The sequence below is a fragment of the Melozone crissalis genome, unplaced genomic scaffold, assembly GCF_028551555.1.
Source record: "Melozone crissalis strain CALT ecotype California unplaced genomic scaffold, PUWL_Pcris_2 ptg000027l_1, whole genome shotgun sequence".
Taxonomy (NCBI): Eukaryota; Metazoa; Chordata; class Aves; order Passeriformes; family Passerellidae; genus Melozone; species Melozone crissalis.
Window position 1 is genome coordinate 64,260,251 of NW_026535805.1, and position 24,785 is coordinate 64,285,035.

The 24,785-nt window shown below is 40.4% G+C and overlaps 1 protein-coding gene across 2 annotated transcripts in view; it reads right to left on the reverse strand.

Moving 5' to 3' along the window:
- COLEC11 (collectin subfamily member 11) overlaps nt 1-24,785 on the reverse strand; it is a 45,551-nt gene that overhangs the window by 3,121 nt on the left and 17,645 nt on the right. For both annotated transcript variants that reach the window (XM_054279760.1, XM_054279759.1), the window contains exons 2-6: nt 18,108-18,263; nt 12,712-12,783; nt 2,652-2,723; nt 1,900-1,953; nt 140-235 (exon numbers count right to left, since the gene is read on the reverse strand). In XM_054279760.1, the coding sequence (XP_054135735.1) occupies nt 140-235; nt 1,900-1,953; nt 2,652-2,723; nt 12,712-12,783; nt 18,108-18,237 (424 nt within the window). In that variant the 5' untranslated portion in view covers nt 18,238-18,263. The remainder of the gene's footprint in view (nt 1-139; nt 236-1,899; nt 1,954-2,651; nt 2,724-12,711; nt 12,784-18,107; nt 18,264-24,785) is intronic.

Consider the following 24,785-nt stretch of genomic DNA (forward strand, 5'->3'; position numbering starts at 1 on the left):
TTCTATAAACCAAGTCACTGCACACCCCAAAAGAGCTTCACAAATCAGAGGTGGAACGGCGGCACTCTTTAAGAGCGGCTACACCGATAAAATGGGGCAAAAAGAAAGGAAAGTAGTATAAAGTATAAAATAAACCTACCATTTTTTATGAATTTCAGTTCTGTCATCAGCTGGGCTACTTGAATATCCATTTCACCAATAGCCTTCCTTAGCTGACTGCACTCACAAGGGATGCCTGTGAAATGATATAGATACACCCAAATAAAAAAGCTACCTAATTTCAACAATTATCTTTATGAAAAGGCCCAGCGTGGCGGCTCTGGAGAAAGCTGTCTTGCAAGTAACAGACAGAAAATTAGAGCCTTCACTACCCTGAACCATTATATGATTCTCAGGGGTGTCTGGGCCTGTGCAGAACAGATCAGTTCACTTCCTCTGAATCTTCCATCCTGAATAATTAGCACTAACCTAAACACAGATAGATATTCTCTGCAAAACACCCACAATATTTTTTTAACTAAAAATGTTTTCCAAAAATTCCCATTTTCAGTAAAATTATTTTCCTTAATTTTCTCAATGATTTCTTTCACAGCAAAAACATTGTTTGCAAGTTCTTCACAAGGAATATATCCCAGCAGATCCAAAATTCCAGCACATATTGCACACAATTATCTGCAAAATGAAGGTCTGTGTTTTTGAAAGTACAGAATTTACAATACTTCTGACAATAAAATTAGACACTAGAAAATCGTCTATTGACCCAAATTAGGGTATAGGTTTGACAAAGATAATCCGAATGTGAATACTAAAAGAATAATTGTTACATCTCTGGCCACAAATCTCAAAATGAGGATCAATTACCATTTGCATTTATTACAGTTTGCAATTCTGTATGTAATTATAAAAATCTGCATTGGACTACCCAATTACTCTGCTCAGTTGTGTAAGTCAGTCTAAGCACAGGGTACCTGCCCTGCAAAACTGTGCATGCTGGCCAGGTGCACAGCATGCTGGCTCAAGAATTACAGTGACAAATAATGTTCTCATGAGAAATCTAATCTGTGCACCCCCAATGCACTCTGACAGGAAGGGATTAATTCAGTCCAATCCAAACTTGCCACTCTTGCAAGGCTTGCACTTATGCTAGGCTGTTTCCCTAGAACATTTTACACCTCTGGAAGATCCATGCACCTCTGTATAAGAATCTGAAGAGAAGGTGACAGGAAGACTGAGCCAGGCTCTGCTTGGTGGTGCCAAGCAATAGGACAGGAGGCAATTGGCAGAAACTGCACATTGCACAGGAAGTTCCTCCTGAACATGAGGAAGGACTTTACTGTGTGTGTAACTGAGCACTGGAACAGATTGCCCAGAGGAGTTGTGAAGTCTCCATCCCTGGGGATATTCAAGAACTGTCTGGACACAATCCTGAGCCATGTGCTCTGGGATTACCCTGCTTGAGCAGGGGTTGGACCAGCTGACCCAATGCGGTCCATTCCAACCTGACCCATTCTGTGATCTGTATTCTTGACAATCTCCTGCTCCTATAACTATAATCCATGGATGAGCAGGAGCCTCCAACCTGCTCCTTTGTGTTGACTGGAAGACAAATATGCAGAGACATCCCATTGCCCTGGTGATGAATGATACAGACAGTCTGACTTCAGTTTCCACCAGGCTTCTGGAGAGATTACTCCTCAGAGAAAGTATGAGATACTGTTTTAGCACATACACTACAAATCCAGCAACTGCTGCAACTTCGATGATTTTAAGCCATTTGAAAATATCACAGTGAAATATTACAGTTCCAAAGAAAAAAAATAATTCATTATTTCCCCCAGTATGTAAACAGATGTATTTTTAGTGATGTCTTTCACATAAACAAGGTGTATTATGGATTACCTGGGTCACCATTAGGACCTGGTGGTCCTATGTCACCATTATCTCCTTTTTCACCTGAAGACAGGAAAAATAACATAATGTTAATGCTGCCTTTTCTGTCAATAATTAGTTTAGCATTTTTCTATTTTTTCACTAGTAAAATTCAAACATGGGAAGTAGAAATATGCCCAAGTAAAAATAAAGACTTTTCTGTCCCAGTCATTCCACAATAAAGGCCAGCCACAGCTATGAAACTTGAACCCAAATAATATGCATCAATATTCACTTCTTGACATTCATAAACTTCACAGAACCAGTAAATTCAGATGCTGTAGAGGGAAAAAGGCTGGATTTCCCTAAATTTTGAATCATGATCTAGATTATTAGGTAAACGCTGGTCCAAATGACTTAACCAGTATCACACAGGAAGCCTATGGAGTAGTCAACCATCTTCTAACTCTTAAAAGTCTGCCAAAGTACAGCACATCTTCCCATCTTTTTTAACTGTCCACACTTGTGTGACAGTGCAAAGTTCTTTATTTACCCTCAAACCAGGATACTCACAGTGCTTTAAGACTAAATATGCTGATGTCACAGGAAAGGTAACTGGTTGAGAAATCTCAGCGACCTGGCTGACTACAGTGTAAGAAAATTCCTACTAAGGTAAACTGTGAGACTTGTTAGCCATTTTTCAATGGCTAAACTTTTCTCAAACATAAATGATCACACATTTTTCACCTGAAACACAAATGGAAAAATAGAATTAAACCTACCTTTTGAACCAATAGGACCAATTTTTCCATGACGTCCTATGCTGCCTTTCTGTCCTTTGTCCCCCATTTCTCCTATACATAACAGAAGGATGAAAGGCACAAGGTAGCAATGTGGTCTGATTCATTCAGAGTCTACTATGTTTGCAATATCAGTTTTTAAAATGAACAAATTCTATACCCCAAATATTCATTGAACTCTAGAGGTCTAGCTCAATCCTTGTGAAGAACTCACATAGAGCATCCTAGACAGTGATTTTATCTTTGCTAAACAATTGACATTAACAAGGCATGAAGGTGTAATTGTCAACAGTTCTTGTTTGAAAACCACTGGAAAAGCTTTTCCAAACTCTTTCAGTGGATCATGACAGAATTGTGTCGAAAATACAGAGGATTGTTGCATTCAAACATGGATCAGCAGATTAAAACTGTTATGGAGTTGAGAAGACCTAAAGGATCCAAGCACAACTGACATTTCGTCTCAGACAGTGATTCCGCTGTAGCTGAGGGCTGGCTTTGGGATTAATGACCTATTTATACAATACAAATACTGTCATATGAGACAGGTTTCCCTCCGTACCACACTGTTAGAGGAGAGCAGGTATGGAGGGGCTGCAGGGATGAATGCCTGCTGAAGCTCCCATCCTGCAGAAATCTAAGCCCAAAACTGCTTTAGGAAATATTTATGAAGCTGCTTTCAAGGACTGTTGAAAAGATTGTTTCTTTGCTGAAAGCAACGTCTGCTAAGCTCTGGTCTACACAGGTGCAAGGAAACAATGAGACGAGCTAGGAGGAAAATCCACCAGAGGGATCCAGCAACTGGACTCGTGCAAACTGTCACAGTTTGCATGGATCCATGACAACTGAAGATCTGCTGCCCCCTGTTGCTATTGCATTTGGACAGACATTCGTATTTTTGAAAGCCGGATAATTTTATTAGCCATTTTGTCATTACTATTAACTTAAGGTGAAATCAATAACAAGTTTCAGAATATAAACTGATCACTGCTGGGCTAAGAGATGTTATACCTATTACTCCATGAAGTCTCAAGCAACCCTTGCCCCTTGATGGCATGAGCCAGAAAGAAACCATTTCCTCTGAACTGAGAGAAGCTAAATGTGAGTGGTTTGTTGGTCTGATTAATTATTGGCAAGTCCTGCAATCAATCATTTTCCTTTGTTTCTAACAAGTATCAAATTCAGACACTACTGGACACAGGCTTTCACCAGAAAACAAAAATATATTTCTCTTATCTATTCCTACTGGAAATATCAGTTTGTAATCAGTTTATCAAGTTGCTCTGAAAATTATATCTCTTGTTTTGCATATTATTGAACTGGGATTACCACATTAAAGATTATCAGATGTTTGAATTCTTTCTCTTTTCAGGCTGCGGCACCTGAAATTAAATAAACTCATTGATCTAATCTGTAAATAAAATAAAATATATAAGATTACTTCACTTTCTTTCTTGTAGAAATTGCCTAGAAAATGAACTGCTTCTCAGTCACAGCCAGTAAAACCCATGTGCTCTGCTCAGAAGTAAAAGGAAGGTGTGTTATCTCGAGCAATGAAGACATACATTAATTCTCCTTTCCTCATTAAAAGAATTGTTCACATTTGGGTTTCTCTTACAGTGACTAACCCTTGCTTCCACTCCAGGGGCTTGCTTATTCTGCTTCTTCTGCAGAATAAATCACAAAGTTTCAAGAGAAACCCATCTGCCTTGAGGGTTTCAGAAGTTTTAATACCTTTTGTAAAGCCCTTTTTATTGGCCCTATGGTTGTCAAAAATGCAGTCTGAGGAGTCTTAATGAAACTGGGAAGTGATAGCTGGAAAGAAATGGGGACAATAAAAGAAATTAAGTCTCCATAGACCAAAAATAGGAAATCAAACACAAAGAGTGAATAAAGAATTGAAAAAAGTCATCTGACACATCTCTGATGAAGGTGGCATACATTGGAACCAATTATAGAGGATTTAAAGGATTTGGGAAGGAACTGAAGAGAAGGAAATTCTAAATTATTTTCTTGGTGGCTTTTTCAGGCTCACAAACAAGTGAAGAAATAAAATTCCAGAGATGAATGGTGGGCTGCCAAACAAGGGGAAAAATGAGGGGTTGCACTCTGTGCCATACTATAAATGGAGGTCACAGAACATGGGCAATCTCATCAGGATTATTTGGAAGAGACAAGAAGGTATAAAACTACCTCAAAAATAAAAAGGCATCAAAAAGACAAATCTAGCAGAAATGCAAATTCACCATGTCACAGACAAATTTAATCAAATCATGGTAAAAAGAAGAGAGCAGTAGTTTTCTTTCCAGACTTAAGGATTTTAAGACAAATCAAATCAAATTCATGATTTGACATAGAGGACATCACAGACACCTACCTAACAAGGAAAGTAGAAGTGTACCAAACCACACCAAAGGCCTCTTGAATCTAGTGCCATCTTTAACAGCAATCTGCAGAGGATACTTAGGAAGAGAACATAATATATAGATGAAGATTAAAAAGTCTTTCCCCCAGTACACCTCAATAGTCTTGCAGCAGTCAGCATTCCCAATGCAAATAGATTGCCTGACTTGAATGAGAATGATATTTTTAAAGGATATAATGATGCTACAGTAGTAATCTACATTCAGGACATTTAATTTTTAAAAAAAATATTGGCAACTGGAAATCAGAAAATTCCAAATATGTCAACAGGCCATAGAACTGTTTACACTGAAAAATATAAATTATCCACACTAATGAAGGTCAGCAATTGGTGAGGGAACCACTGATTGCTGAGGAACTTGCTCTCGGTAGGTGGCTACAAGAAGTTACATCTTAACATAGAATCATGAAATGGGCTGAGTTGGAAGCAACCTTTAAGATCTTCTAGTACCAACCCGCTTCCATGGGCAGGGACACCTTCCACAAGACCAGGTAACTCAGGGCCCCATCCAACATGCTCTTGAACACTCTTTGAAGGATGGAGAATCCATAGCTTCTCTGGGAAACTTGTTCCAAGGTCTCACCATCCTCACAGTAAATAATTTATTCCTTATATATAACCTAAATTTGCCCACTTTCAATTTAAAGCCATTCTTCTTTGTCCTATTATGACATGCCCTTTCTGGCTTTCTTGTAGATCCCCTTTACTGGAAGAGGCTCTAAGGTCTCCCTGGAGCTTTCCCTTCAGCATATTGAATAAGACAAACTCTCTCAGCCTGTCTTCAAGGCAGAGGTGTCCCATCCACCTCTGATCATCTTTGTGGCTGTCCTCTGGACTTGCTCCAGCAGGTCCATGTCCATTTTATGTTGGGGGCCCCAGAGCCAGGGCTCTCATGAGAGCAGGGTAGAGTGGGAGAATTACTTCCCTCAGCCTGCTGCCCATGCTGCTGTTGATGCATCCCAGGATGTGGTTGGATTTCTGGGCTGCAAGGGCACATGGCCAGCTCATGTTGAGCTTCTCTTAAACTAACACCCCCAAATTCTTCACCTCCAGGCTCCTCTCAGTCCATTCTCTGCCCAGTCTGTGCTTGGGATTGCCCCAGCCCAGATGCAGGAACTTGCACTTGGTCTTGTTGAACTTCACAGGCCCACCTCAAGCCTGTCCAGGTCCCTCTAGGCGGCATTCCTTCCTTCCAGCATGTTGACTGTGCCACACAGCTTGGTGGCATTGGCAAACCTACTGAGGGTGCACTTGATCCCACCATCTGTGTCACCAACAATGTTAAACAGATATTCTTACATGAATGAACAGTGCATAAGCACAGGAGGCATTCTATATAGCTGGGGCAAAAAAATTTCATCCAGCATTAGCCACCCTGAAGTTCGGGATTTTAGTCTAAGATATTTATCTAAACTCCCACAGTAGGCAATGGAAAAATAAACACCTCTGAGTAGGGATCCGTCCCACTTATGTTAGACAGGTATCATAATCAGAATAGTTAGAAAATTTGCAAAGGAAACTAAAGCTAGTGAGAAAAAATCCAATCTAGAGAGGCAGCAGAAATGTTTAAAGGATTTAAAAGTACATTCAAAGCCAAAATAGTACAGTACATTCCTGAATGGATGAGTTTCTATGTGGAGGCAAGCAAAGAAAAATAAGAGCCCTCATGAAACATTATCTCACTAGAATTATGTTAACAACATATTACCAAGTTTCTTCAAACCAGTGGCCCCTCTAGCCCAAGACTTTGTTTCCTGTGATGGCAGCAGAAGGTGCAGTCCAGGAAGATCCCACAGCCACAGCCACTATCTGCAGGTGGAATTGCTGGATCTGTCCCCAGCAGCTTCAGAGAGGACCTCCTGGTCAGATACGATGGGATCTGGTGATTCTGTAATCTTGATTATAACCTCCTCAGACTACTCTGTACAGATACAAGAGTCTCAGTCTGTCCAGTTTCCCTTTATGAGGCAGCTCCTCTTTTTCACATTTTGGTGCCCATCTCTTACCTCTCAAATGTTTTTTGAGAGACAAAGGCCAGAAGAACATTATTGAGACAGTACATGTCAGGCTTTTGTACAGAACAAGATCAGCTGCCAAAGAAGCTTCCTGTTTTGTCCTTTGTCCTTTTGTCATCCTTCTGTGATGATGCGCAGTGTTCTGTTGGCCTTGGGACTCTTGCTAATGACTTCAGAGCAGTCCTTGAGTTTTAAGTGACAGTTTGGGGTTTTGGCATCATTTAAGTATGGATTAAATCATGCATCCCTAATTTCCCAAGGCAATATATTTATTTACATTGAAGCCCATCTGCCACCTTTTTGCCCACTCAGTTTAGCAGTATTTTCTCAAAATCCTATTGAGTTCAGGTGGAACTGAAAGACAGTTTTGAACCAGATACCCACTTTGTGAATTCACAGCTGTCAATGTCAGGACTTTCATATGGAATACTGCCTGCAGCACTCCTTAGCGAGCAATAAATTCATGTAGAAATTGACTCAGAAATGCAAAGGATTGATTGATTACATATTAATGAGCAATCAGTAATAATAAAATATAAATTAAGATATTATTACCTCTTTTTAGAATTTGATTATACAAATGACTGAGCACTCTGGCTCCAATCCAGTTAAATTAATGAGTCTTCTCTTCTACTTAAGAGGCTGTGGTTGTATTAGTAAACTAAATGCCTGGGATTATTTCCTGGCAGTGAGAACCAGGTAGTCAAGAATGGGACACCTCATGATACTAAATTGTCTTACTCTTCAAGCCAAGATAATCTTGCAAGCTGCTCATTGTGTTAGCTCCCAGAATATACCTGGGAAAGTGTTAGCTGGCAAAAGCGAAAATCACTGTGTTAACACTGCAAAGGTAGAGACAATTGAGTTCCAAGCCCAAGAACAGTATGTGAGACTGTATCACATACCATTATAGTTGTATATAAATAAGGTACAATGTATAAAGGCTGAAATTAAAATACAAAAATAATATACATTTTAAATGGTTATGGCTCTAAGAAAATTGAAATATCTTGAAGAACATAATTTTAATGTTCTGTTCCTTTGATGTTACATTCCAAGTGTAAATCCACTTTGCCCTCCTTATTTTGATTGCTGTAAGGCACTCTGGGAATATTCACAGAATGGTACTGGTACAGAACTGCCTGTGTGGAATTTGAAAACATGGAAGTTATGGCCTCACAGACTGCACCAGGACTCAGTTAAATAACTGAGTTTACTCTTAACATAGGAGAGCACAGGACAGCCATCAGTGCAAGTGGGAAAGTTAATTCTGTGAACTTCACAGCCTAAAACTTACACTGCTTTAATCTGAAACAGCCATTGTACTCAACCCAGTGCCCCATGCTTTACATAAGGCCAACACAGTTTTATATTCTGCTGACATGCCATGCATCATAATTGACCTATACAATTCATTAAAAGCAATGAGGAAAGTAAGTGGAATTTAACCTTAATCAGCACCCAAAGACATCAGTATCTCTGATGTCACCCTGAAGCATCAGGACAGTCAGAACAAGATTAATTTCAGGTAAGCACCAGAAAGTTTTAATTTTTAATTTTTCTGAGTTACCAAAATCTGAAAATATTGTGAGGAAAGATATGATAAAAACATCTGCAGCACTTTCTGATCTTGAGCTGTTCGGGTCAAATATGCCATAAGAAGATAGTTTCTTTTGTAAGCTATTTTATGGTTATTATACACTTATGAAGTTCAAAGAAACTGAGTACATTTTCTTAGATGAACGTGCTAGAAAATGAAACAGAGAAAGGGGAAAGAAAAAAATAAAAGAAAAAAGATTAGTGTGATTTTGATGATGTAAATTAAGACCAAAAGTAGAAAACTCTAGGATTACAGAAGGATTACAGTTTCTCCCTCATGTAAACCATCACTTACTCAAAGAGGAGAAAAATAAAATGGAATTTAGCATCTTGCATCAACAGAAGGAGCCAAATATTAGACCAAGACAAAATTATCAGGCTCCAAGATAAATACAAGGGGTTGAACACATGCTCACACACTGACTGAAATTCAACAGACTACTGCATAGAAGCAGGGCTGCTGTCTGTGGGTGGTTTTAGGGGCAAATGCAATGAAGGAACAATTATTTTTGCCAAATATATTGTTATATTTTATTTTTGTCTGAATGTTCCGTCTTCTGGATTAGAAATAGGAAAATCCTTGGTCTGTTGAGAATGTGCTCAGTCTCGTGCAGCTTGAGAGTCTAGAAAAGTATTTATGCATGAACTCAGCTGCAGGTCTGCACATTACACACAATCTGTGGAGGTTAACCAGAAACTGAAAGGTTTTTCCAGGTCAAAGTTGGATATTCTTCTGTGTCCTTTCCATAGACCAGAAGTTACATCTGTGAAGTCTGTTTGCTTATACAGTCAACACTGTGACATTCAAAGTGTACTGGATGTAGTATCATGATGAAAAGTGGTGCCATATAATCCAAATTGTTTTTAAGGTATCTGTGTTATTTCCTTTGACAAAGCATTTGTGGAAAGGAGTTGATCAAGACAAATATCTACAAAATGTGGAGCATTAATGAAACGACTAGTTAATTAGGACTTACTTTAAACAAGAGCTTGTTTGTAGAAATTTCTGTATGCAAAAAGGAAAGCAGAAAAATATATTGCTACAGAAGTAGCAAGAAATTTTGCCTGTGTTTAGTTGAAAGTACTAACTGGAAAAATACTGACACAGCATGCATTAGTATTCAATTTTCTTTAATCTCTTTTCTGTTTCATTCCTGTTTTCTCATAGTGTGTTTCCACTTCAGTGTTTCTTCTTTCAGTCTCATTGGAATTTTGGACTTTTGCGGGTATGAAAAACTAGAAAATTACCACTGTTATTAGCATTAATCAAGCCTACCTCATGAGAACTCTTGTTCAAACAAAAGCAATTTTACAGTAGAAAATAAATAAATGAAGTGCTACATCATGGACTGCCCCGACTGAAAAAGAGGACTTCCGCATCTGAGATGGACAAAGCATTTAGAAGTGACATGACAATATGCCAAGATATAGAAACATGCAAGACAGCATGATGAGAGGGGTTCTGAAGAAGTTGTCAAGACAACCTGATGCCAAAGGACACAGAGAAGGCTGAGGCACTTGGTGCTTTCTTTGCTTTGTCTCTGCTGGCAAGGGCTGCTCTCTGGCCTCCCAGTTCTGCACGTCTGGTAGCAAAGATCTGGGGAGGACAAGCTACTCATGGCAGCTGAAAATTGAGTGAGGGACTGCTTCCCCTGGATGTACATGGACCCATGGTCCTGTCCACAAGGCATTCAGGGGTGCTGAGAGGGCTAGCTGGTGCTACTGCAAGGCCCCAAAGTCTAACCAGCAGCTGCTAGGGAGTCCTTCACTGCTGAAAGGGAGGAAGAAGTAGAAGATGCTCCATGCTGGTAGGAATGGTTGGTGCATTGGAGGGCGGCCCTGCCAGTCAGGAGGAGCTGGACAAGCTGCAGAAATGCATTGGCAGGAATATCATGGGTTCAGCCAGACCCTAAGTTCTTCATCTGCAATACTTTGATGAACTCTGGCCCACAGCTGGGTAAAAAACTCCTTTGCCTTAGAGGACCCAGAGACTTTTGGGCCCTCATACATGAGAAACAAACTGAAGTCCAGCTGAGGAAGATGGTTTTATTTAGCTTGGAATATAGAAAGGTAAGGGGGGGAATTAATTGCAGTCTTCTACTACTTACAAGCAGTTTCAAGAGAAGATGCAGTCTTTTCTTCTCAGAGACACACAGAGAAAGATGCCCTTGATTACAAGTTACAATAGGTCTTTCACAATGACACCAGTGAAACAGTCTGATTAAAATTCATGTGGAATCTCCATCCTTGGAGACTTTCAAAAGCCTACTGGACAAGGCCCTGAGAAATCTGCTCTGATAATAAAGTCTGCCCTGTTTAAAGCAGGAGATTGGACTAGATGAGCTCTTGACAGCCGTTGAACCTAAAATATTCTGTCACCTACACTTTAGGCTGCATTGCCTTACAAGAGCCAAAATTTTAGTTTCCAATATTTTTTTTCTAAGAGTCATCCTTGAAAGTACGTCTACATAAAGGAAATACACTGACTGAACACACACACCCTTCAGGGAAGTTATAAAATGTATTGTAGGAGGAAGAGCTCTAGCTATGGATTTTGGTCCCTAGGTAATCAGCATCAGACTTCTGTAACATAATGGATCATGCATCATCACAAGGAAGTATAAATTATCTCTATAGTTGCTTTGAAAGAAAGATTGCAAACTCAGTTCAGTAAAAGCTAACTCTAACCTTCTAATGACAGGGATGTCAATCTTTAATTTCAATATTGAAATCAAAGAATTTGACTCCTGCTAACTTGAACATTTCAGAACACAAACCTCCTGGAAAAACTTGTGAAGGTCAAATTTCCTCCTTGCTTCAGGAGGAAAACAAATGTGAAAAACAGAATTTCCTGCAAGACAGAGTGCTATGTTTTTCTCAGCTGCATAACTGAATACTGTTGAGCACCATTCTTCTCAAGAGCTCAAAATATTTTTGAACTACAATGCAAACAAATTTATCACCATTTCACCATATCCAAAAAACGTGGGAACACTCATGTTCATCTTTGCCTATTATGGCTTACTGCGGTCCCTCAATGGTTTTAATTAAGATGTTGTGAGTGTTCAAATTCACAAAAAAAAGAAACAAGAAAATTGAGCCTTGTGAATTTTTCCCCTCTGATCTAATATGAGGTTTTCATTTGCAGAAGGCAAGTTATGAAGGAGATATTATGATGCCTTTCTTCACAGAGACCTTTTTTAAAAACTGAGATTTTTTTTAATTTCCAAAATATATCTTTTTAACCAGAAGAAAATACTTAGTCTACAAAGGAGTGCATATAGTTGTACTGGTTTTGACTAACTTAAATTAAGTTAATTTTTATCATTGTAGCTCTGAGGGTGCTATATTTGGGATGTGTGACCAAAGCAATGTTGATAACACAGAAACATTCATTATTGCTGAGCAGTGCTTGCACAGGGTTAAGGCATTTTCTGCTCGTCACCCCACCCCACCAGTGAGGAGCTGGGAGTGCACAAGGAGCTGGGAGGGGACACAGCCAGGACAGCTGACCCAAGGGAAATTCCCCAATGTATGGAACTGAGTTCAGTATGTAAAGCTGGCGGAAGAAGAAGGAAGAGGAGGACATTTGGAGTGATGGTGTTTGTCTTCCCAAGTCACATTATGTGTGATGGGGCCTGCTCTCCTGGGGATGGCTGAACACTGCCTGCCCTTGGGAAGCACTGAATTCATTCCTTGTTATGCTTTGCTTGTGTGCATGTGGCCTTTGCTTTCCCTATGTGTCTTTATCCTAATCCATGGGTTTTCTCACTTTTACCCTTCTGATTCTCTCCCCCATCCAAACCAGGGGATGTGACTGAGTGGTTACATGGGGCTGAGGTGTTGGCTGGGGTTAAACCACAACAGCACTAAGCAGAAATGGCCAAGGATGAATGGCCAAGGTCACCCAGTTAAGGGAGCAAGGATCCCCATTCTCATCATCTCACAGGAAAAAGCAGCATTTTCTCAGGAATGACTTCCAAAATATCTTCTTAATCAAAGTTACCTTTTTCTCCTGGAGGTCCAACTCTGCCTGGACGACCTGGAGCACCTTTCTCCCCCTTTTCTCCAGCCTCCCCTGTTGATACAAAAGTAAATGAAAAGAAGAATCATATTAAACCAGGACTATTTTCTGTTAGCAGCCGTGACAAGAATGCCATTCTCTCCAGTGAAAAAAATAGAAGCAGATGTGATCTGATTTAACAGCTTTGCTTGACTGACAGAAAACAGATTTTTCTTCAATTGATGCGGACACTGGAAAACCCTGTCAATACTTTACTGAAGTCTCATGCAACAGGTCTAGTTTTGTGGATGTTACTTATATCACTGACCTTCAAAAAGCCAACAGCACATATCCCCAGTTATATACTGTGCTTTTTAATCTCTGAAGTATGAACCACTATGTAGTGTATTTACATGCACATAGTTTGTTGTTCATCATTATATTCAGGATATTTAAACATCACTTTCTGTAAAAAGTGTTTGTCTCCCTGGTGCCTTACATTAAAAATTTGGGGATGCTTAGCTTGTTTTGCCCACTAAAGCTACACTACCACTGTAGTCTGCCATTGGTATAAAATTAAAATCTCTGACAAACAGAAGGTTAAAGAATTATTTATACAGCCACCTTGACAAAACAAGATTTGTATGAGGAAGGAGAAGAAAGTTCTATGGCTTCCACAGAAAATAAAGTGTTGGTATGTAAAACCCAGAGTTAGCACAGCACATATGATGTCCCAACACTGTTTTTCTATGGAAGAGAGTGAGCATTAGCTGCTCTCCAGGAAGGTGATGGGAGCACCACAGCAGGAAAGTCAGTGGTCATCATGCAGCCCACAAGCCCAGCTCTCTGGCATATCTGGCAACCATGGTTCAGAGAGATGTCACAGAGATGACATGTAAAAACATGTCACACCGTGGCAAATTTCAAACATGCAGCCTCCAGCTCTCTTTCCAAATCTCTCTCTATATTGTAGACCTAGGTGGCTGTGAGCTGAACTCAGCCTTCCATCTGTTATATTTTCATTCTTCAGGCTGCTCCAGACCATCTTCCCTGCCTTCAGACATGCAAAAATAGGCCATTCTCTGACCTTAATGAGGACAAACTTCACATAACCCCCAGTGAATAATATTGTTACTATGAAACAGGCTATAATTTGGCACATTTGGGAACGTCACATTTTTATTATCAAGTAACCAATAGGCTTTGTATGATTGCCTTTCACCCCTCAGGGCTGGTTATGAGTTCTTTGCTTCCCAAAGATAAATCCTGACAATGACTTTCCCCTGCTCTCTGGAGGCTGAGAGCAGGCTATTACAGCCTATTGCTCTACACGTTCTTCAGAGTGAAAGCTGTGCATTAGGGATCAATAAAATAGATCACTCTTGCTTCAGGCCATTACACTTGCCTGCATTTATTCTCATAATACGATGACACTGCATTCCTTAGTGTGGGTGTTTCAAAAACTTTCTCCAGGAGGAGATTGCTCCATTACAGGCCCAGCTACAGACCAGTTGACATTTTTTTCTTATCAGCTGTTTTAAGGAGCAGGACCTTGGTCAAGAGGGACTGCTCAGTGGTACAGCACAGCTTTGCCTTGTGTAAGTCCCTATTCTTGCTGATTGTACCCTGAGCATTGTGCAAATTGAAGAAGTAAAGCCTGTGCAGGTGTCATGGGCAAGAAGGTTTTCTGTCAAGACAATCAATTTAATTTTTCACCAAAACCCAATAATTTTTAACTTCTTAATCCGTGAAATAAAGAAAGACACCCCTGTGCCTCCTTTCTGGTCTCCAGTCCCTCGATCTACAACCAAGCCTCTCCAGAGCAGGAGGCTGGGATCTGTGCGTTATGGTCCCTACCTGACTGGTCTGTTGTGGCCTCTTCCACCAGCCACCGTCCCTGAGCACTTGCACCTCTTGCATCCCTCCCTGGATATTTCCACTGCAGGAAACTTTCCTTGTCAGCCCCCTGCAGCATTGTCTATGCAGCTGAGACAGGGTGAGATGAAGTCAGTAGTGCTCCACAGTGCTGAGATGCCCCATACTCCTAAAAGAAACTTAGCCCTGCCAAACTATGTGAGCTATTAAGCATTCCTGTTTGGTGATAACTTCTTTCCATTACTCATAGTCCCCATGTGAGTAGATGCATCAAGTGTGAGTGTAAAAAAAAAAAATGGGTTTTTTAACATAAAATAACTTTTTTATGTATTGAGTGTCACTAAGACTATTAAGACAACTCCTGATTAAGACTCTAGAAGGGAGACAAAACAAGATGGCAAGCTGAGAATTTAGGCTTTGAAGGACTGTTCTGTGTTATTTTGTTTCTCCACAATAGTAGTAACTTCAATTTCATGTGCCTATCAAAAGAAACTGGACTTTAGGAAGAATATGAGTGAGCTGTGTAGTTAGGCTTCATCATCCATTGCTTTTTCACACACAGCACAGTTTTCTTAATATTAATATTGCTGGCTTACTAAAACATGGTTCAGTCTGCTGTCTGCATTCTCACACCCATGGTTTTCCCCTTACACTTTTCATCTCACTCCTTTATACTCTTGAGTTAAAAAAATAACTAACCCACCAAAACCTCCCCCCCTAAAAAAACCACACCAAAATGACTATAAAAAACAAAGAAACCAAAAAAAATCCACCAAAAATCAAACCAAAACAAAAATACCACAAACATACAAAAAACCCAAAACCAAACCAACCAACCAACCAACCAAAAAAATAAAAAACCCAAAAAATCCCTAACCAAACCAAAAAACCACCAAAACCTGTCCCTAAGACCTAAACTGCCGACTTTAATCTCATTTGTGCTTTTACTATTCTTGGTGTCTTTAGTAGATTTCTTCCTCATTTATTTCCATCTCCATTCTCATCTCATGCCCCTTCTGATTTTCTCTTTTACTCTATGAGATCTTAATTGATTTTGTCTCATTTTACATTTATTTAGTTTCCAGTCTCTCCACTCAGTCTGATTCTTGAGCTCTTCTTCCTTTGTTTTTCCCCATTATCTCTTTCTGTTCTTCTAAAATTCCTCCTTTATGCTCCCCTGCTTCTGTGTACTTTTCCCTGATGACTTTGTCTTTCATCACCCCATTTGGGCTCCACTTTTTGCACCACCCCTTAAATGTCTCTCCTCTGCCATTCACATATCCCACGGTCTCCCTAATTTCTTGCATTTTTCCCTGCACCTGTTTTTCCCATATTCTGACAGAGCCATGCCCAGCAGCAGTGTGGAACTCTATTTCTCCACTACTGGGGATGCTGCTGGCAGCCCAGGGAAGGAGGAGGAGATGGTGCAGATCTAAAAGCTGCAGTGAGCAAATCCTGATGCATAGCAGCTGAATTTGGGCACGTGGCCACACGTGTGCTCAGTTTAAAGGAAGCCTTGGCCAGTGAGATGGGTGGGAGTTGTGCCAGGGGGGGGACAGCAGTATCTCACCACCACCTCTCTGAGCCAGTCCCCCTGACAGCATAGTTGGAGCACTGAATGTTTTTTAGGGATTTCACATTAACTAGGTCTGTATCAGGTCATTTTGTGCTTCACTGAATTTGTACATCAATCTCTCTCAATTTTGCAAGGCTTATATCTTATGAAACTGAGTGAAATCATTAACACACAGTGGCTTTCAGGCCTCTCCCTGGTTTCCAGGCTCAGAATTGTCATCTGCCAAAGGGTCCTGCCAGTTTACACACTTTAAAAACCTCTGCTGCACAACATCATCATCATCATCATAATTCTTGCATTACAATGCATAAGAAATAATAGATGCTAATTTTGACTGATTACAAAAATAAAAAAAATCAATGCAAAGAAGTCAAAAAACTTATCCTGTCAAGTTTTTTGATACAAAATATATTTTCAGACCTTAGGGCTGTGAAATCTCAGCCTTTGACTGATCTTTCATGCAAATTTGGACAACATATATTTAATTTGGTTGTCCTCTGTAAGTCACTTTTACACAGTAAATATATCAAACAAATTAAACAACTTTACTGAAGCCTTAGTTAAACCTCAGCAGGCCTGGATATAGTGTTGTTCTCTCTAACAAGAACATCTGCAGAAGGTCTACATATTATTAAGATCAAAAGTCACTTATTGAAGTGAATAGTAAAGAACAGCTTTTGGCTGAGTTCAGGCATCCAAAGCTACATTACTAACAATAATAACAATAATGATACTAGACAAAACAATAATAAATATTAAGAAATAGACATATTCTTAAAGCCAATTAGCTAAGCTCAGTCAGCATCCCTGTAGGCCAAGCCTCTTGCCCCAAGCAGAGGGCAGCCACACACAAATTGGGCAATACCTGGAGAGGGCAGTTTTCCCCCCAGCCAAACCCCTGGCCAAGCTGGGCTCACAATTCAGCTGTGTGAACAATTTTGCTGCAGAACAGAACTGAGCCTCACCCTTCCCAGTCAGTTGACCACAACAGGCAATGCCTGCAGTCCACCCTGTGTCCCTCAGCAACTCAAGAAAACCCAGATTGGTACAGATAAGATTAATGGCAGCAGCTCTGGTTGGGTGGGCTTTGTGACAGTACAAGGCATAATTACAAGAAAAACTGAAAGGTTTCTTGTGTGGTTCTTACACAATGCTTTTTTTTTTATTGTTGATGATAAACTGGTGGTTTTCATGGGGATTTTTTGTCCTTAGTTAAAAAGTATTTCCCCATGTTCAAAAGTGTTATATTTCAACAGAAATGTCAGAGCCTTCACAAGGGGAATTATTGTTATTGACTAAACAGGGCTGGGATTTCAACAACCATAATGGATGTTGTTGCTTTAAAATGCTAATTCTTCCCAGTGGTTGATTTCTTATGCAAGATATATTTTTTCCTATGAAAAGATCAATAATTTATTACACCACCTTGTTTGGGCAAGAGTTTGGGGGCATATTCTGTAAAAATGTTGCCTTTTTAAAAAAAAACTATAGAAATGCCAAAAACCTAACTAATGTTTGCTTTCTTCTAAGAGGTATTTGAGCTTTTAAAAAATCAAAAGAAGACAAACATAAAACAAGAAAACAAAATAATTCCTATTACATTGCAAAATGGAAATGAAAACCTCTCCAGGTATAAAGTAGGGCCTGATGTTAGTTTTTGGGTATGTGTACCACTGCTCAGTATAAACACCAGCAACCAGGCAATGGATAAGAGTAACAAGCACTAGTGATCATGAGAAAATCTGGGAAACTGGCATGCATTCTCTGAACCATTTAATTTCACCTTGTGGACCTTAAAACTCCATTTTTAAGGAGGCTACAAACAGGGGCAAATAAGAGGACAACTGAGAGGTACCTTCTTTGTCTCTGTTAAAACTGTCAGTTACACAACTGAGCCTGTTAGAACAAAAATATTAATATTTGAATAATGAGTAGGCTTTCACATTACCTTTGAGGCCTGGAACAAGAATCTGAACAGAGCAGGACTCCTCTGCAATGTGTTGAGGATATCCAGATCTTAGCAGTGACAGGAAGGCAAGGCTAATTAGAGTCACCAAGAAAACCAGATCTCTCTTCATAATGAGCACTTACAGGTCACTGACTCCTAAACAAAAGAATGAATAAACAGTTATAAGAATTCCAAAGGCTTTCAAGAGTTTCTACAACTACATCCCACTACAAACACAATATATATTTGTGTGCCATAACCCACACAGCATGAGAAGCACATGTGCAGCTCCTCCAAGCAGGTTATATGTTCCTCAGACACACATGAAACAGGCAGCAGCACATTTAGCAGGTTTTTTGCTGTTAGATTGGATGGAATAAAGCCCAGGAGAAATTTAATTAAACAAGAAGGAGATTAATCAATGCCAATAATAGGCAATTCTGTGTGCATGATTTCTGGAGGTGATTGGAGGATTTCTGTGCATGATTGGAGGCAGCTATCTGGAAAGGTGAAAGGAGATAATGCAGCATGTAGGCTTGGAATCACAGAATTGCTTAGGGTTGAAAAGACGTCTAAGATCATCAGCCAACCATTAACCCAGGACTGCCAAGTCTGTCACTAAGCCATGTCCCCAGGTGCCACATCTACAGGTCTTTGAAATATGTCCAGGGATGGTGACTCAACCACTTCCCTGGGCAGCCTGTTCCGGTGTTTGACAACCCTTTCCATGAAGTAATTTTTTCCTAATATACAATCTAAACTCCCCCTTGCACAACTTGAGGCCATTTCCTCTTGTCCATATTTCTTGTAACCCAGGAAAAAGGACCATCTCCATCCTGGCTACAACCTCCCCTCAAGTAATTGTAAAGAGCAATAAGGTCTCCCCTGCATCTCCTTTTCTCCAGGCTAAACCCCACTCCTCACAGGACTTATGCTCCAGATGCTTCACCAGTTCTGTTGCCCATCTCTGGACATACTCCAGCACCTCCATGTGCTTCTTGCAGTGAGGGACACAGCTCTGAACACAGGATTTGAGGTGTAAACTCACCAATGCCAAGTGCAGGGGGAAATCACTGCCCTGGTCCTCCTGGCCTCACCATTGCTGATAAAGGGCAGGACATCATTGGCCTTCTTGGCCACCTGGCCTTGTTCTGAAAGTTGTCAGTACTAAGTTCCCATTTAGAGTGGATACTGCTCTAAAGAGGCAATTCAGTAACAGATGAACCAACTCAAAGGCCTAAAAATTCACTTCCCATCTACCTGAGCACTGGAATTGTGCCCAGGCAAATTGTCTGATACAATAGCCCTCATATAAGGCATTGAGGGTGGAAGGCAGGTAATATTTCACTGTATCACTCAATAAAGTTGAATCAGAGCCTTCAATAACTCCTGAAGAGAATCACCTTTGAAACACATCCTAGTCAAAGCTGACAAGTGAAATGGCTTGCCTGAAATTAGGCTGTGAAGAGATGTCCCAGAAAACAACCAAACAGAAATGGAGTTTGTGTGAAAAGACTGTAAAAAACAGCATTTAGGAGGCCTGTAAAAATACTTTGACAAAAATGTTATTTATGGATTTCTGATATATTTTTCATGTCCGTCCTTAACCAGAGCTCAGTAACACACAAATAAGCTGAAAGTCATAACAGGTTTTTTATCATCTTTTATAGCCACCATAAGAGCATGTGCATTTTACATCTGGAGCAAGAAGATTGGGCTACATTAATTTCCACTCCCTGAATCTCTTAAAAAATAAGCCAGATAGGATTAGGCACAGGTGTGGGACCAGTATGTGTGTTTGTGTGCCTCAACATGTTGGGGATCTAGGAGAGCAGAACTGTTATTTTTGGGACAGCCTGAAGGTATTAACTGGCATAAAGGATGTCATAGCAGCAAGACCAAGTAGATGATTTTGGAGTTGGGGGAATAAATTGTCCCTCTGAATTACTGTCCAGTTTGTGCTTCCATTATCCCCTAGGAGACCATAGCAAGGGAATCTGATGGGAGCAGACCTTGTCTCCTTCTTCATGTGTGGAGGGCATTGCATGAGTTACAGGCCAGGTTCCTGTGCTTCACAACCCCCTTGCTACACCACCTGTTCTACATCCAATTGAGGGACAGGGGGTTGCCATAATACACCCCTAAGTTCTTACTGGTCATCCATATCTGGTGCAAAGACTTGTATATGCTGTGAGTCCCTTTTGACCCAAATCTTTTCCCCAGGTTTCTTTCCAAAGGAGAGAGACCTGCAGCTGGAGGACCACACCTTAAAAGATGGTTATCTATGCTTTGAGCCGGGAAGAGCTGTTGGGTCAAGAGATCTCAATACAGTCATAGTCTGATGAGCTACAGTAGGCCAGGAAACCCTAGGGAAAAGGTTATCCTGGATAATGTTGGGTAATTTTCCCATGGGGCAAGGGAGGAACAGGACTATGTGAGGTTTTCCACAACCTGCCATGCAGTCCTATAATGGGTCAGGCATAAGCTGCTTCACAGACAAGCTTTGCCAACCAGAAGGAATACCTAGGAGAGTGTGGAACTGCTGCTCAAATATTTAGGCCATGGTAAGTTTTGTCACAATTGCAGCAATTATCACTTGAGGCTTCTCAGGAGTACAGGGCAAAATTGACTTTTGCCACTCAAGGATGAGGAACAGGAGCTAGAGGAGAAGGTACACCACAAAGCCATGCATGGATCTGTTAGAATGTGTCCACAGGAGGGACACAAAGATGATCAGAGGGCTGGACCACCTCTCCTACAAAAACAGACTGGGAGAGTTGGGGCTGTTCAGCCTGGATGATGCCTTAAGTTTTAGCTTTCATATTTTTCAGATTCTGTGCTGCCTTAATGTGCGACTCTGAACTTCATATGAAGTGTTAGCCAGTTCACTTCACAAGATAGTTAGACAAAACAATCCTTTTCCAGGAGAACACCTGGTCACCAGGCTGCAGGACATCCCAGGCAGGATATCCCACCTTTTTTATGTAGTGGGAGCACTTCAGGATTCAGAAGATGAGACAAAGAAGCTTTCAAGCCAAGTGGTTCAGATACCCAGCTGAAAGCCTGGAAATTAGGCTGTTTCAGCATGAGCACCTGGCGGACTGGTGATAAGGATTCTTGATGGACAAATTGGAGAGTGGAATGAAATGGCCTGAGAGGGAAGAAGAAATTGAAATTACAGTGGTGCTCCTGTGTCTGCATTAGTGAATAAAAGGCAACATCATCTCCTCTGTCTGCATTTTATGAGGATTCAGATGTATCCAGACTCCAACTGAAAGATCAAAGGCTCCAGGTATGTTAAATATTAATCTGCCTTTGCAAACTCCTGCACAGCTCAGAGATGAGACAGACATGGAGCAGCAGAGAACTGTCAAGGCTGCTTCTTGGCTCTGCTCAGCAGCCACACATGAAGGATTTTCTAAGGAAAACAAAATCTTCCACAAAGCTTCAGCACATTCCCTGCTGTCTGCTACTGGGCTTACTTGTCTCAGAGACAGAGGGGATACAACCCCACCTACCACATATTACACACACACTTCCTCACAGAGGAAAAGGACTTGTTCTAGAAAAAGAAGCTTCTTTAGTGTCATTCAGGTAACAACACCCAGATCCATAAGAATATTCAGGGAAATTACCTTGGTCTGCGAAGAGCCACTAACAGGAGGAATGTCTGAGGAGGTTGCATATTAAAAACTCTCTAGAATCTGTGGTTACAGTAAAGAGACACATTAATAGTAGAAATCAAGGCAAAAGCACTTTGTATATCACTTTCTCCATCTCTCCCTTCTTTTAAAAAACCTTCTGCAGCTAAAATTTCCTTCTGTGATTGAAATAAGAGTTTGATCTCCAGGTATGTGCTACAGCAGACACTTTCACTTTAAAATCCTAGAAAATTTCTTGTCTTTCTGACCTACTTTCAAGCCCTTTCAGACCTAGATGCATAAAGTCATTTAAGAAAACTAAATCTCACTGAAACTGGTCCTCAGATAAAGGAGGACCAGCCTGTTTTTTCAAACACTGTTTTGGCCCTGGTATTTGGAGTATCTTCAGCATTGGTAAAATCAATGCCAGAGAGAAATGTAGACATGTTCAGCACTTGTAGAAGTATGAATATTTTCTCACTGCCTATGCAGGGGTCAAAAGTCAAATTTATGGCCATTTACAGTGGCCATTAAATCAGTGAAAGCTGAAAGTATTGGAAAAAAATGGGAGAAGGAAAAGGCAGCACTTACTTAAAAAAATAAAAAATAACACAGTGACTCATTTTCCATCAGAAATGAAAACATATCAATGCAATCAACACAATAATTTTAAAACAACTTTTGAGACCTCTCAGATTTAGGAAATCTGCCTCTGTCACCAAAAGAGAAGAGGTTTCTCAAGCCAAGCTTCAAATGACAAGTCCTTGAGAGGTCATTGGAGAATCCCAAAGGCCCCACAGGCTCCCTCAAAACCCTGCAGGACCAGCCAGGCCAGCTGGCACTCACTGAGTTCCCACACTTCCCTCCAACTCTGGGGGGATGGAAAGCTTGGAGATCACTTGAGCCAGCTAATGCCTCATGCATGAAGTCCCTGTATCTGCCAGTGGCTCCAAAAGTGCCAGTGGCTAATTCTATGCCATTGTTTTGGACTTAGAAGAAACAACACAGATGATCTGCCAAGATGAAACTAAATGGATGAAAAATGCAGAAGACAAGTGATGCTTGCTGGCATTAATGCTCAGCCAGCCAATAGCTACAGAGTAACTCTAATCTTCTGTATAATCCTATAGGACTCATCTTTGAGCTGATTTCATTTCACATTAGTTTTCAGAGTAGTTTTCACATTATGATATTTTTTTTTTTTGCTGTAATTTTAGAAACTATACTTCATTCTCAAGTATCTGAGCTGAATTATCTATATTCTGAATTGAGTATACTTCTGGTACAGACATAGAAACCTGCAGAACCACAGCCACACTTGGTGAGTGACTTTCCCAAGCTGGTTTGAGTCAGCACTACAGACACAGCAATAACTTTCAACAGTTTTCACTCCCTGACTTTTCAAGTCCTTGTCATCCACATCTCAACACCTCCCTGGCAGAACTCTATGGCAGCTCACGTATCTTCAAGCCACCTGTAGGCCCTAAGCTGAATTCTAGGAGATGCAACACATGCCCACAAAATCATGCCCAGAAAATAGCAGGCTGTAGCACAGTCCCCATGTGATTTCAAACATCTTGAACAGATAAAAGACCAAAAAATAAATTAAGTCCCAGGGCTACCTCCAGTGCCCACCTCTGACCAGGGACAGGTTTCTGGGGGAAGCGGGGAGGAGCAGAAGGGACAAGCCTCCAGCACTGTTGGCACAAGCTGTGTTTCACCCCTTGGCCCAAGGGATGTGGATCATTCCCTGGGGAAGAAGCCTTTCACACTGGAGATGAAACCTGTGTCACTGACCTCATCTTTCTCCATTACAGCCTTATTAATCTTCCTAACCTACAGATGTTTTGTGTAGCCATGCTTTTACTTTATCTAAGCATTTTCTCATTTGTCCTCTCAGTTCCCTTGCACATTACCTTGCGTAGTCAAATGTTTGCCATTTAGCTGGACTATAAAAATCAGAATCAATTAAAAAGCTGCTTAAACATTGGGTGATCATTATCCTAACATTGCAATGCTCTCAAGTTAAATCCTAAGTGTTGATTTAAAGGTTAAAGCAATGGACTTGAAAGACTGAAAAAAATGCCTAAATATTAATAGTGTAGAATTGCAAAAATGAGGACCATAACTGCCATGGATACCAAGCTTCTGTGAAATCTATGGAGCATGGAGTAGCATAAAGCAGAGACATAACACATTTCAGCTCCTGATGATGCTGAAGAACAGCAAGATTTGCTGTAGAGGACAAAAGAGTGAGTCTAAGCTGATGGGAAGCTGCTAGCATTACCTACAAAGCAAACTGATGCTAAGTCCTTGGTTACTCCCCAAAGTACACTTAACACTGGCACAATAGAGCCATTTCCTCACACAATGTTTGTGAGGTGTAAGGTATCATTAGTTTGTCAACATAGATGCCCTTATCAGATGTAGATAGAGTGGTCTCATTTTTCTTCAAGAATAATGTTTTGTAAAATTGGGACAAATTTCATCCTGATGTTGTTCTGCTGAAGTCAATAAGTTGATGCTAAAATTAACTTACTGTCATCTGTACTGAAAGTGCAAAAATGACGCTTCAGCAAGAGTGAGATAAAGTAGTACCAGAAAGGAGCAAGTTTTCAAAACTTTTAACTCGAGGGAGATGGGACCTAAGGGCCAAATTTTTCACAATAGTTCTCTATGGATTTTTAGATAATCTATGGGTTTTTTGTAGAAAATAACACTCAAGTACATTTTTGGTTTTATGTAATTGGTGGTCAGAGACAACTAGAAGTACTAAACAGAATTTCTCATGCAATGTTTCAGTCAAAGTCTCAACTAGATCTCTTCTGCCTTCAGCTATATTTTACAAAAATATTTTGTGATTTTGGGTGCCATCACTGTTATATGTCAGATCAAATTTTTTGTATTCTCAACCACAAACAAACAAGCAAACAAATTAGTGTACAGGGTTCTAATTTAACTATCAATTCTTCCAAAACAGGGGTCTAAAATGTCTCTTTTCATTTCCACTCCTATAAAGCAGTTACATGAGAACTTC